A 14,157-nucleotide genomic window follows, 5' to 3' on the forward strand; every position below is an offset into this window, starting at 1 on the left:
TTTTTTTCTGCACATGTGCAGTTGGAGGCGTCGATCGGAGCTGCAGGATTTCGGGATCGTTAAACCCCGCCCACAGGCTTATGCAACGTGATTCGGAATTGCTGATATTTTTTCAGGCAGAGTCCGTATGGGGGCACCTGAGAACAGGTCTAAAAGTTGGATCTGAAACACTCCCAGTTTCAAGCCCGCCCAGTACTTAGAATCAAAATGGTAAAATAGAGCCCATTGTTTCATGTTTCTCTCCCTGGAATTGGAAATCCTGCTGTCTGTGGGTTGCTAGCTAGAAGTTAGAGGAAAGCAGTGTCTCTATTTCTCTCTTTTTTTCGAGGATTGGGAAGTCTCAGTTGTAATCCAACATTTCCAAAGATCAATTAACAGCAGGTGTTATAAAGCTGCAAAATCCTGTCATGTGAGCATACTAGTATTTTCCTGCCAAGTCTCGAAAGGGGTGTATGTTTAGGATGATGTTTGGCCTGGAACATTACAGTGAGCCGGCTGTTAAGAGTTACACTGTGTCATGCTTAAAATTTGTAATTGGTACAAGTTACACTAAGTTTTGTTTATATGTTAACTGTGTTCTTACATAAACTTCACTTGGTAAAAGTTTCCTAGTGGGTCACCTGAATCATATCCGGAGTGAAACGTCTTATGCTCACCTGTGTCAAATTCAAAGTGCAAAACTTATGGCCTAGGCTGACTTTGTAAAACACCTTGGAGTTTCTGGCCTGGTTCATAACAGAAAGGAAAGGCTGACAGTGACCCTCACTCATATCCATGGCGCTGGATTTGCCGTCCAAAACAGGATCTTGGATGAACTGCCAGAATTCCCCATTTCACTTACAGCTCAGCCATAATCAATATGTCATCACCATCAGTGATTATCTGCCAACTCTTTATACTCTGATGATGCTAGGAAAGAGCTCTATTCTGACTTTAATGGAATCCTCACTGCCAACCCAAAAGAAGAAAAGATCATTCTTCATGAGGACTTTAATGCCAGAATTGGCTGCTGCTTCTATATTTGAGGAGCAAATCCACTGGGAAAACAGGGTGAGAAAAGACAATGCAAATGGTGTCCTCCTACTGACAAAGTGTGCTCAGCATGGCCTCCTAATAACAAATACCCTCTTCCGCCACATGGAAACATCCTACGTCAAGGCACTGACACTTCCTGGATTATTTCATTGTTTGAGTCAAAGATCTTCTGGTCAGAGGTGCCCAGGAAGCTAGGCACGAACCGCTCTGGGGCCAGTGGCAGGTGGAGAGTTCGATTGAGGTGGACATCTAAGCGATGCCTGTATCACCTGATCCATGCGAGAGGTTTATGCCTGCTAGGCAGATCAACGACTTGTTCAATCAGTGATGAACATCCACCTCGAACCAAGACTTTGTAAGAGTCAAAAGTCCAAGAGGAAGAGATCAATGTCTCACCCCTAAAGCAGCCCGACCAAAGAGAGGAATTTCGTGCAGCTCATCAACAATCTGACAGATCTTCATAGATCCAACTCAATCCCAGAACAGTGGGATCAAACAAAGTCAGCTGTACAAGACTCCTGTGTCCAGACCATTGGGTTTGAGCAACATTGCCACCAGGACTGGTTCAAGGAAAACAATGCAAAAATATGTGACCTCTGAAAACAAAAAACATAGCAAGAGTTTTAACAACACCAGATTAAAGTCCAACAGGTTTAACAAAAAACATGGCAGAACAACCTAAGGTTACTTAAGTAACCTAAGTCAAGAAGGCAGCATTCCATCAAGGATGGCACCCAAAGACAAATCCAGAAGACAAAAGAAAAGTCATGAGAAGAGAAACCCTGAGAGATTCAACAGCATCATGACATGCAAAGCTTTTTTGAAGTCACCAGGGGTGATCCATAGATTCCCCTTCACTCACAGGATGGTGTCTCTCTTCTTAAAGATGATAAAAATGGGGCGGCAAGGTGGCATAGTGGTTAGCACTGCTGCCTCACAGTGCCAGGGACCTGGGTTCAATTCCAGCCTCAGGTCACTGCCCGTGTGGAATTTGTACATTCTCCTCGTGTCTGCGTGGGTTTCCTTCGGGTATTCCGGTTTCCTCCCACAGTCCAAAGATGTGCAGGTTAGGTTGATTGGCCATGCTAATTTAATCCTAGTGTCAGGGGGATTAGCAGGGTAAGTATGAGGGGTTATGGAAATAGGGTCTGGGTGGGATTTTGTTCAGCGCAGACTCGATGGGCAGAATGTCCTCCTTCTACACGGTGGGGATTCTACGATTCTAAGATAGTGCCTTCCATCAATACTGGAAAGAACACTTCCAGTAACTCAACTGTGAACTCACAGCTACAGCTGATATTCTCCAGTCTATCCCCCAGTTTAAGTTTCTTTTATTCGTGTTACAAGTAGGCTTACATTAACGCTGCAATGAAAATGCGTACCCTGTGGTAGAATCAACGGGTGAACGACCATCAAAAGTAGAGCTGCAACAAGCAATGAAACAAATGAAAAATAACAAACCCTGTGGCCCTGGTGGTTTTCCAGCTATAGTTTTCAACGTTGTTGGGCTTTTGCTCACATGAAGGATCCACGCACTCAACATATGGATTAGGGAGGAAAAAATATTATCCCACCCCCATCACCTTCTCCATGACTTAAAGAATGCAACAACAGTGATTATCTTCAAGAAGGAAGGTAAATCATGCTGTGGAAACTATTGAGGTATTGCTCTATTGTCCACAGCACAGAAAACCCTGCCATGGATTCTCCTGAACTATCTACTTCATGAGGCACAAGTAATTCTCTCAGAGGCACAGTGTGGCTTTAAACATTCCAGAGGAACCTCCGGCATTGCCTTTGTTGCTAGATAAATTCAAGAAAAATGTTAAGTGCAAAACCAGGTACTTATTCACCATTGGTGAATAAGTACCCGGTGAAGGTGACCAAAGAGGTGGATGAGGGTAAAGCGGTTGATGTGGTGTATATGGATTTCAGCAAAGTGTTTGATAAGGTTCCCCATGGTAAGCTTTTGCAGAAAATACGGACACATGGGATTGAGGGTGATTTAGTGGTTTGGATCAGGAATTGGCTAGCTGTAAGAAAACAGAGGGTGGTGGTTGATGGGAAATATTCATCCTGGAGTTCAGTTACTAGTGGTGTACCGCAAGGATCTGTTTTAGGGACACTGCTGTTTGTCATTTTTATTAATGACCTGGATGAGGACGTGGAAGGATGGATTAGTAAATTTGTGGATGACACTAAAGTCGGTGGAGTTGTAGACAGTGCGGAGGGAAGAGGCAGGTTACAAAGAGACATAGATAAGCTGCAGAGCTGGGCTGAGAGGTGGCAAATGGAGTTTAATGCGGAAAAGTGTGAGGTGATTCACTTTGGAAGGAGTAACAGCAATACAGAGTACTGGGCTAATGGTAAGATACTTGGTAGTGTGGATGAACAGAGGGATCTGGGTGTCCATGTGCATAGATCCCTGAAAGTTGGCACCCAGGTTGATAGGGTTGTTAAGAAGGCATACGGTGTGTTAGCTTTTATTGGTAGAGGGATTGAGTTTCGGAGCCAGGAGGTCATGCTGCAACTGTACAAAACTCTGGTGCGGCCACATTTGGAGTATTGCGTACAGTTCTGGTCGCCGTATTATAGGAAAGATGTGGAAGTGTTGGAAAGGGTGAAGAGGAGATTTACCAGGATGTTGCCTGGTATGGTGGGAAGGTCTTATGAGGAAAGGCTGAGGGGCTTGAGGTTGTTTTCGTTAGAGAGAAGAAGGTTAAGAGGTGACTTAATAGAGGCATACAAGGTGATCAGAGGATTAGATAGGGTGGATAGTGAGAGCCTTTTTCCTTGGATGGTGATGGCTAGCACAAGGGGACATAGCTTTAAATTGAGGGGTGAGAGATATAGGACAGATGTTAGAGGTAGGTTCTTTACTCAGAGAGTAGAAAGGGCGTGGAATGCCCTGCCTGCAGCAGTAGTGGACTCGTCAACATTAACAGCATTCAAATGGTTATTGGATAAACATATGGATGATATTGGAATAGTGTAGATCAGAGGGGCTTTAGATTTGTTCCACTGGTCGGTGCAACATCGAGGGCCGAAGGGCCTGTACTGCGCTGTAATGTTCTATGTTCTATTGCATTTATTGACCTGACCAAAGTGATGTTTTGTGGATTGTGCTTCAGAGATTTGGGTGTTGAAGGAAGTTCATAACAATCCTGCAACCGTTTCATTATCTTATGACTGTAAATGTTTTGAGTGAGAGATCTGAAACATTTCCCTTTCAAACGCAGACTGGTGTCAAGCCCAGCTACATAATAACCTCATACTGTATACAATCTACCTGACAGTGGCTATTCACCTCATCAAATATCAACTGCCCTCTCTGAGAGTATTAAATACCAACTATGTGGAAAACTCTTGAACTTCAGTCACCTCCATATCAAAACTAAACTGACCACCATACACACAAATGATTTATAGTATGTGGATGATTACATCCTGTTCCAGATTTGCAAGCCTCTCATGTCTTCAATTCAGCATAAAGGAGACTGGGTCTGTCCTTGAATGTTGCTAAAACAGACTTGGATGTCAACACAGACCTGGTCAATCAATGTTCCAATATTCTAATAGCGACTATGAATCCATTGTCAATTGTGGTAAAAACCCATCTGGTTCACTAATGCCCTTGAGCGAAGAAAATCTGCCGTCCTTACCTGGTCTGGCCAACATGTGACTCCAGACCCACGGCAATGTGGTTGACTCTTACATGTCCTCTGAAATAGCCTGGCAAGCTACTAAGATGTATCAAACCACAAAGACGTATAAAAGGACTGAAATCAGATGGACCACCGAGCATTGACCTAAGCACCGGAAACAACATAGCCAACTCAGCTATATCGACCTGCAAAGTATTCCTTACTAACATCTGGGGTAAAGTGACAAATTTAGGAGAGCTGTCTCACAGACTAGTCAAACAACAGCCTGGTACAGTCATACTCGCAGAATCATACCTTATAGATTATGTCTCAAACACCATCACTGGGTATGTCTTGTCTCACTGGCAGGACAACCCAGCAGAAGTGAAAGCACAGTGGTTTACTGCCAGGTGGGTGTTGCCCTGGGAGTCCTCAGCATCGACTCTGGACTCCATGAAGAATCTTGGCACCTCATTGTTCCACAGGAGCAGGCTGAGGGTAAGGGAGCTTGTTTGTGCACTAATTTATTTATTTATTTTTCAGTTAAATTTGAGAAAAAAATCGGAGGGTTTTTTTTCAAAACAGGAAGTAGGCCCAGCAGCAGCCTGGGAAGGTTTTGGAGGGTTTAAAAGTAGGCCGCACCTTTGAGCGGGCAGCGTCGTTAGCGGGCAGCAGAGTGAGCAGGGGGCAGAGTGAGAGCTGAAGGGCTTTGGCTCAAAACGGGCTTCGGCGAGAACAGGCAGAGGCAAGAGTAGGTTTTTTTTTCTTTTTCAGAAAGTTTATTCCTGTATTTCCCCAGAGTAAAAAAAAATATGCCAGGCAAGATGTTGGAATGCTCCTCTTGCAGGATGTGGGAGATCAGGGAGATCTCCGGTATCCCTGACAACAGCACCTGCAGCTGCTAGCAAAGCGTGTTAGGGAACTGGAGAAGGAGCTTGATGACCTCCATCTAATTCGGGAGAATGAGAAGTATATAGACAGTAGCTTTAGGGAGATAGTTACACCTAAGCAGCAGAGCACAGGAAATTGGGTTACTGTAAGGAGAGGAAATGGCAGTGTGAAAGGACAGGCAGAGCAGGGTTCCCCTGTGGCCATACCCCTCCACAACAGGTATACTGAATTGGATACTGTTGTGGGAGATGCTTTACCTGGGACAAGCTGCGACAGCCGGAACTCTGATACTGAGTCTGGTTCTACAGTGCAAAAGGGTGGGATGAAGAAGAGGAGAGCAGTAGTGATAGGGGACTCAATGGTCAGAGGTACAGACCGGAGGTTCTGTGGTCGGGAGAGAGACTCCCGCATGGTTTGTTGCCTCCCAGGTGCCAAGGTCAGCGATGTCTCTGATCGCGTGCAAAGCGTTCTAAAATGGGAAGGTGATCAGCCAGATGTCGTGGTACACGTCGGTACCAATGACGTGGGAAGGAAGAGTGAGGAGGTCCTAAAGAGTGAGTACAAAGAGCTTGGAAGGAAGTTAAAAAGCAGGATCCCGAGGGTAGTAATCTCAGGATTGCTACCGGAGCCACATGCCAGTGAGGGCAGGAGTAGGATGCTTGGGCGGATAAACACGTGGCTGAGGAACTGGTGCAGGGGGCAGGGTTTCCAATTCTTGGATCATTGGGACCTCTTCTGGGGCAGGTGGGACCTGTACAAGAGAGACGGGTTACACCTAAACTACAAGGGGACCAAAATACTTGCAGGGAGATTTGCTAGTGTTATTGGGGAGCGTTTAAACTAGATTTGCAGGGGGATGGGAACCAGAGTGCCAGAGCAGATAGTGGAGCAGGGGTAGAAAGACAGGTTAGTTCAAGCAAAATCACAAATGGAAGGGTAGAGTGTGGTGGAAATAATTTTTTGAGGTGTGTCTATTTCAATGCCAGGAGTATTGTAGGAAAGGCAGATGAGCTGAAGACGTGGATAGACACATGGAAATATGACATTATAGCCATTAGTGAAACTTGGCTACAGGAGGGGCAGGACTGGCAGCTCAATGTTCCAGGGTTCCAATGTTTCAGACGAGATAGAGGTAGAGGGATAAAAGGTGGGGGGGTGGCACTGTTGGTCAAGGAAAATGTTACAGCGGTACTCAGGCAGGATAGATTAGGGAGCTTGTCGACAGAGGCCCTATGGTGGAGCTGAGAAACAGGAAAGGTATGACCACATTAATGGGCTTGTATTATAGACCACCCAATAGTCAGCGAGAATTGGAGGAGCAAATCAGTGGAGAGATAGCTGACAACTGCAAGAAACACAAAGTTGTGATAGTAGGGGATTTTAATTTTCCACATATAGATTGGGACTCGCATACTGTTAAAGGTTTAGACGGGGTAGAGTTTGTAAAATGTGTTCAGGAGAATTTTCTATATCAGTATATAGAGGTGCCAACGAGAGAGGATGCGATATTGGATCTCCTATTGCGAAATGAGTTAGGGCAGGTGATGGATGTGAGTGTGAGGGAACACTTTGGATCCAGTGATCATAATGCCATTAGTTTCAACCTGATCATGGATAAGGATAGATCTGGTCCTCGGGTTGAAGTTCTGAACTGGAAAAAGGCCAAATTTGATGAAATGAGAAGGGATCTGGGAAGTGTGGATTGGCACAGGCTGTTCTCTGGTAAGGATGTAAATGGAAAGTGGGAGGCCTTCAAAGGAGAAATTTTGAGAGTGCAGAGTTTGTATGTTCCTGTCAGGATTAAAGGCAAAGTAAATAGGAATAAGGAACCTTGGTTCTCGAGGGAGATTGTAACACTGATTAAGAGGAAGAGAGAGTTGTATGAAATGTACAGGCAGCAAGGAACACATCAGATGCTCGAGGAGTATAAAAAGTGCAAGAAGCTACTTAAGAGGGAAATCAGGAGGGCTAAAAGAAGACATGAGGTTGCTTTGGCAGACAGAGTGAAGGAAAATCCAAAGAGCTTCTATAGGTATGTTAGGAGCAAAAGGATAGTGAGGGATAAAATTGGTCCTCTTGAAGACCAGAGTGGTAGACTGAGTATGGAGCCAAAAGAGATGGGGGAGATACTAAATGGTTTTTTTGCATCCGTATTTACTGAGGAAACGGGCATGGAGTCTACGGAAATAGGGCAAACTGGTAGGGAGGCCATGGAACCTTTACAGATTAAAGGGGAGGAGTTGCTTGCTGTCTTGAGGCAAATCAGAGTGGATAAATCCCCAGGACCGGACAGGGTATTCCCACGGACCTTGAGGGAAGCTAGTGTTGAACTTGCAGGGGCCCTGGCAGACATATTTAAAATGTCAGTATTCACGGGGGAGGTGCCGGATGATTGGAGGGTGGCTCATGTTGTTCCGTTGTTTAAAAAAGGTTCCAAAAGAAATCCGGGAAATTATCGGCCAGTAGGTTTGACGTCGGTGGTGGGCAAGTTATTGGAAGGTGTGATAAGGGATAGGATCTACAAATATTTGGATAGACAGGGACTTATTAGGGAGAGTCAACATGGCTTTGTGCGTGGTAGGTCATGTTTGACCAATCTATTGGAGTTTTTCGAGGAGGTTACCAGGAAAGTGGATGAAGGGAAGGCGGTGGATGTTGTCTACCTGGATTTCAGCAAGGCCTTTGACAAGGTCCCTCATGGGAGGTTAGTTAGGAAGGTTCAGTCGCTAGGTATACATGGGCAGGTAGTAAATTGGATAAGACACTGGCTCAATGGAAGAAGCCAGAGAGTGGTTGTGGAGGATTGCTTCTCTGAGTGGAGGCCTGTGACTAGTGGTGTGCCGCAGGGATCGGTGTTGGGTCCATTGTTGTTTGTCATCTATATCAATGATCTGGATGATAATGTGGTCAATTGGATCAGCAAGTTTGCTGATGATACAAAGATTGGAGGTGTAGTGGACAGTGAGGAAGGTTTTCAAAGCTTGCAGAGGGATTTGGACCAACTAGAAAAATGGGCTGAAAAATGGCAAATGGAATTTAACGCAGACAAGTGTGAGATATTGCACTTTGGAAGGACAAACCAAAGAAGAACGTACTCGGTAAATGGTAGGACTCTGAAGAGTGCAGTTGAACAGAGGGATCTGGGAATACAGGTACAGAATTCTCTGAAAGTGACGTCACAGGTGGATAGGGTCGTAAAGAGTGCCTTTGGTACATTGGCCTTTATAAATCGGAGTATCGAGTATAAAAGTTGGAGTGTTATGGTAAGGTTATATAATAAGAAGTTTAACAACACCAGGTTAAAGTCCAACAGGTTTATTTGGTAGCAAAAGCCACACAAGCTTTCGGAGCTCTAAGCCCAAGGGGCTTAGAGCTCCGAAAGCTTGTGTGGCTTTTGCTACCAAATAAACCTGTTGGATTTTAACCTGGTGTTGTTAAACTTCTTACTGTGTATACCCCAGTCCAACGCCGGCATCTCCACATCAAGGTTATATAAGGCATTGGTGAGGCCGAATTTGGAGTATTGTGTACAGTTTTGGTCACCGAGTTACAGGAAGGATGTAAATAAGATTGAAAGAGTGCAGAGAAGGTTCACAAGGATGTTGCCGGGACTTGAGAAGCTGAGTTATAGAGAGAGATTGAATAGGTTGGGACTTTATTCCTTGGAGCGCAGACGATTGAGGGGAGATTTGATAGAGGTGTATAAGATTTTGATGGGTATAGATAGAGTGAATGCAAGCAGGCTTTTTCCGCTGAAGCTAGGGGAGAAAAAAACCAGAGGGCATGGGTTAAAGGTGAAAGGAGAAAAGTTTAAAGGGAATATTAGGGGGGGCCTCTTCACGCAGAGAGTGGTGGGAGTGTGGAATGAGCTGCCGGATAAAGTGGTAAATGCGGGGTCACTTTTAACATTTAAGAAAAACTTGGACGGGTTCATGGATGAGAGGGGTATGGAGGGATATGGTCCAAGTGCAGGTCAGTGGGACTAGGCATAAAATGGTTCGGCACAGACAAGAAGGGCCAAAAGGCCTGTTTCTGAGCTGTAATTTTCTATGGTTCTATGGTTCAGGTCAAACGTGGGCAAGGAAACCTCTGGCCTATTACCACAAGAAACGGGACAAACTCAACCTGGCGAATTACCCACGGTCTACTCTTGAAATGATGGAAGGAGTCATCAACAATGCCATCAAGCAGCACTTGCTTAGAGTATGCTGCTCATACTTCCCTCCTCCAGCTGATGAATCCATGTTGAACACCACCTGGAGGAAGCACTGAGCGTGACAAGGCTGCAGAATGTACTCTGGATAGGAGACTTCAGTGGCCATCACCAACAGTAACTCAGTAGTACCACCATAGACCGAGTTCATCAAGTCCGAAAGGACATAGCCACTAGACTGGGTCTGCAACAGGTGGTGAGGGAAATGCATACTTAACCTCATCCTCACCAACCTGCCTGTCGCAGATGCACTTTTCCATGACAGTATCAGTTGGAGTGACTATTGCACAGTCCTTATGGATACTCTCCATCATATTGTGTGGCAATACCACAATGTTAAATGGGATACATTTTGAACAGAACAAGCAGCTCAAAACTGGGAATCCATGAGACTCAGCTGAATTGCACTCAACCACAATCTGTAACCTCACTGCCTGGCATATACTCCACTCTACCATTACCACCAAGCCAAGGGATCAATCCTGGTTCAATGAAGAGTGCAGGAGGGCATGCCAGGAGCAGAACTAGGCATCCCTAAAAATTAGGTGTCAATCTTCTGAGGCTTCAACATAAGACCACTTGTATGTCAAACAGCATAAGCACTGCCACGTCCAGTCATGACTGGTGGTGGACAATTGAACTCACTAGAGTAGAAGGGTTCACAAATATCCCCTTGCTCAACGATGGGCGAGCCCAGCATGTAAGTACAAGAAATTAGGCTGAAGCATCTGCAACAATCCAAGTGGATGATCCTCATTCAGAGGTCTCCAGCATCACAGTTGCCAGTCTTCATTCAATTTGGTTCACTACTGATAACAAGCAGCAGCTGAAGGTACTGGATACTGCAACGGCTTTTGGGCCCTGACAATATTCTGGCAATAGTATTGAAGGGTTGTGCTCAAGAGCGAGCCAAGTTGTTCCAACATTGGCATCTACCTGGCAATGTGGAAAACACAGTAAGAAGTCTCACAACACCAGGTTAAAGTCCAACAGGTTTATTTGGTAGCAAATACCATAAGCTTTCGGAGCACTGCTCCTTCGTCTATGTCTGTGTCGATATGCGCGATCTTCTTGGAGATCCTCTCATGTGGAAAACTGCCCAGGTATGTCCTGTACAGAAGAAACTGGACAAACTCAACCTGGCTAATTACCGGCCCACAGTCTACTCTTGAAATGATGGAAGGGGTCATCAACAATGCCATCAAGCAGCATTTGCTTAGAGTATGCTGCTCACTAATGCTCAGCTTGATTACGTCCATCATTGAACCTCCCATGATCAATATCCTGTGGGTTACCATTCACCAGAAACTGAACTGGACTCGCCAAATAAATACAGTGGTTATAAGAGCAGGTCAAAGGCTAGTAATCCTGTGGAGAGTAACTCACCTCTTGATGCCCCAAAGCCTAGCCACAATTTACAAGCCACAACTCAGGTGTGCAATGCAATACTCTTTACTTGCCTGGATGAATGCAGCTCCAACAACACAAGAAGCTTGACAGTATCCAGGACAAAGCAGCCCGTTTGATTAGCAACCAATCCATAAACATTCACACCTTCCACTACCAAAACACAGTGGTAGCATTATGTACCAACTACAAGATGCACTACAGAAATTCAACAAGGCTCCTTAAACATATTCCAGAACCACATCATTACAATCTAGAAGGACAAGGAGAGCAGACACATGGGCACATCAACTGGAAGTTCCCCTCCAAGCAACTTACCATCTGACTGAAATAAAAGGCAAAATACTGCAGATGCTGGAATCTGAAACAAAAACAGAAAATGCTGTAAATCTCAGCAGTTCTGACAGCATCTGTGGGGACAGAATAGAGCCAACGGTTCAGTCGACGAAGGGTCATCCTGACTTGAAACATTAGCTCTATTCTCTCTATACAGATGCTGTCAGACCTGCAAAGATTTTCCAGTACTTTCTGTTTCTTCTTCAGCATCCGACTTCCTCCCCAACAGCATCATAGGTGTACCTACACCACATGGACCGCAGCAGCTCGAGAAGGCAGGTCACCTCCACCTGCTCATACCAACCTAGCCAGCAATGCCCACGTCCCATGAATGAATATAAGAAAAAAAATTCCACCACACATATGCATTGAAAGAGAGACTCTGGAATATGTTGACTACTTCCAATACCTTGGTAGCCAAAAGACCACCACTGAAGAGGGGAGCCGACACCACATCATCTGTGCATCTCAGCCTTCTGTAAACTACGGTAGTGAGTGTTTGACAATAAACACCTCTGCAAGCCAGAGCAGTTGTCATTACCACATTCCTGTCCTGGAGTGTTAGCTGGACTGTGTATAACTGACACACATAACAGCACTGGAGAAATTCCATCAGCAATATCTCTGCTGCATCCTCTAGATTCAATGGGAAGACAGTCCAACAAATACTAGTGTCCTTCGTGAAACCAGCCCCACAGACATTCAGGCTGACATTCTACTGAATCAACTATGTTACACTGGACACTGTGGCTGGATGGGCAAAACTTATCTCCCCCATCAGGTTCCATTTTCTCAACTCTGGCCAGTGTTCCAGAAGAGGACAAAGAAAACAGTACAAGGACACTAACCTTACTGTACTCCTTATACACCTATGACTATGTGGCCAAATTCCCCTCCAACTTGATTTTCAAGTTTGCTGATGACACCACCGAAGTGGATCGGATCTCAAACAATGATGAGACAGAGTACAGGAAACAGCTCGAGAATCTGGTGAACTGGTGCGATGACAATGATCTCTCCTTCAATGTCAGTAACATGAAGGAGATAGTCATCGACTTCAGGAAGCATAGTGCAGAACATGCCTCAATCTACATCAATGGGGATGAAGTGGAAATGGCCCAGAGCTTCAGGTCTCTAGGTGTCCTGCTCACCAACAACCTGTCCTGGTCCCTCCACACCAATGCTATAGTTCAGAAAGCCCACTAATGCTTCTACTTTCTCAGGAGGCTAAGGAAATTTGGCATGTCCACTAAAACTCTCACCAACTTCTACTGATGCACCATAGAAAGCATACTTTCAGGTTGTATCACAGCATGGTGTGGCTGCTGTTCTGTCCAAGACTGCAGGAAACTACAAAAAGGATCGTGAACGAAGCCCAATCCATCACACAATCCAGTCTCCACCTTTAAGATGCTACTAAAAACCTTGCTGTTTGATCAAGGATTTGGTTAACTTGTCCTAATTGCTTGGCTCAGTTTTTAAATCTGACTGCATTCCTTTTAATGAAAAGACATTTAACTATGCTAAAGGTGTTAGTTACAGAATTAGCAACAACTTTCATAGACGAAATGTATACATATTTGAAAATGAAACAATTATGGAGCAAGAGGAAAGAGCAGAGAAGTTTAACTAGTGGTATTTAAAAATTAACTTGAAAAATAAACATTGTAGCAATGTAGCTAGTAAACCGACTGTGACTGTCTCCCTAAAAACCTTGTTCTTCAGCAACAAAAATGAGGTGAGGGGTGATCTCACTGGCTTGCCACACCAGTCAACCAATGTAGCGAGCCGGTAGGATCGGGCGAGAGGTGAAAAATCCTTGCGCCCAGTTTCTCACTTCTCGCGATGTTACAGGCCCTGTTCTGCCGGCTAAATCAACTTAGCTCCTAGGAAGGATGTGAAGCTGATTTAAATATTCATTTATTAATTTCAATGTAATTAGTGAGTCTCAAATGCTATCGTGCACTGGCAAACCAGGGCACCGGCGCAACCCCCAGAGCTCAGCAGCCGGCTTCCCACTCTCCTTCCTGGTGAGTATCACGTTTTGCCTCAATTTCTTTTTCAAGTGTCATACGATTGCATCTGCGATCTCGCCCAAAAAATGGGCGCAATTCTTTCCTGTTTTCACGCTCGTACGGCACTTAGAATTTTATTGGTAAGATCCCCCCTCCATGAGTTATTTTCCTAATGATTATGAGACTCTGAGCATTTACTTGCTTTCCCCAGGAATTATAAAACTCCCAACTTTGCAGGTAAAAAACAATCACAAATTCCCATGAATAAATCTGATAATTCTGATGAGAGGGTGAAACAAGACAAAGTTAAGACTTTTATTTACCTGTCCATATTTTGCAGCTAGGTGAAGTGGTGTCCAGTAACAGTTATCAGGGATATCAGTGTCAGCACTGTTCTCTAGGAGTAGGGTGGAGACATCTTTATAGCCACTAGCACATGCCATGTGTAACTGCAACAGTAAGAAATGAATACATTCATAAACAAAATATGAAAGCCAAAAAGATAACTATGAAGTCTTATATAAATGCAACACATGGGCACATAATTATTGGGAGAAGAATACCAAGGACTGGGCTACAAAGAAAATAAATTGACTAAAAACGGATGCTCCTCGCA

General features: G+C 44.7%; 1 protein-coding gene across 2 annotated transcripts in view; it reads right to left on the minus strand.

Annotated features, from left to right (window-relative positions):
* The window catches only part of myo16 (myosin XVI), a 427,463-nt gene that overhangs the window by 337,815 nt on the left and 75,491 nt on the right, over nucleotides 1–14,157 (minus strand). For both annotated transcript variants that reach the window (XM_078221662.1, XM_078221663.1), the window contains exon 4: nucleotides 13,865–13,990. In XM_078221662.1, coding sequence (XP_078077788.1) covers nucleotides 13,865–13,990 — 126 coding nt within the window. The remainder of the gene's footprint in view (nucleotides 1–13,864; nucleotides 13,991–14,157) is intronic.

This window comes from Mustelus asterias, chromosome 10, assembly GCF_964213995.1.
Source record: "Mustelus asterias chromosome 10, sMusAst1.hap1.1, whole genome shotgun sequence".
NCBI lineage: Eukaryota > Metazoa > Chordata > Chondrichthyes > Carcharhiniformes > Triakidae > Mustelus > Mustelus asterias.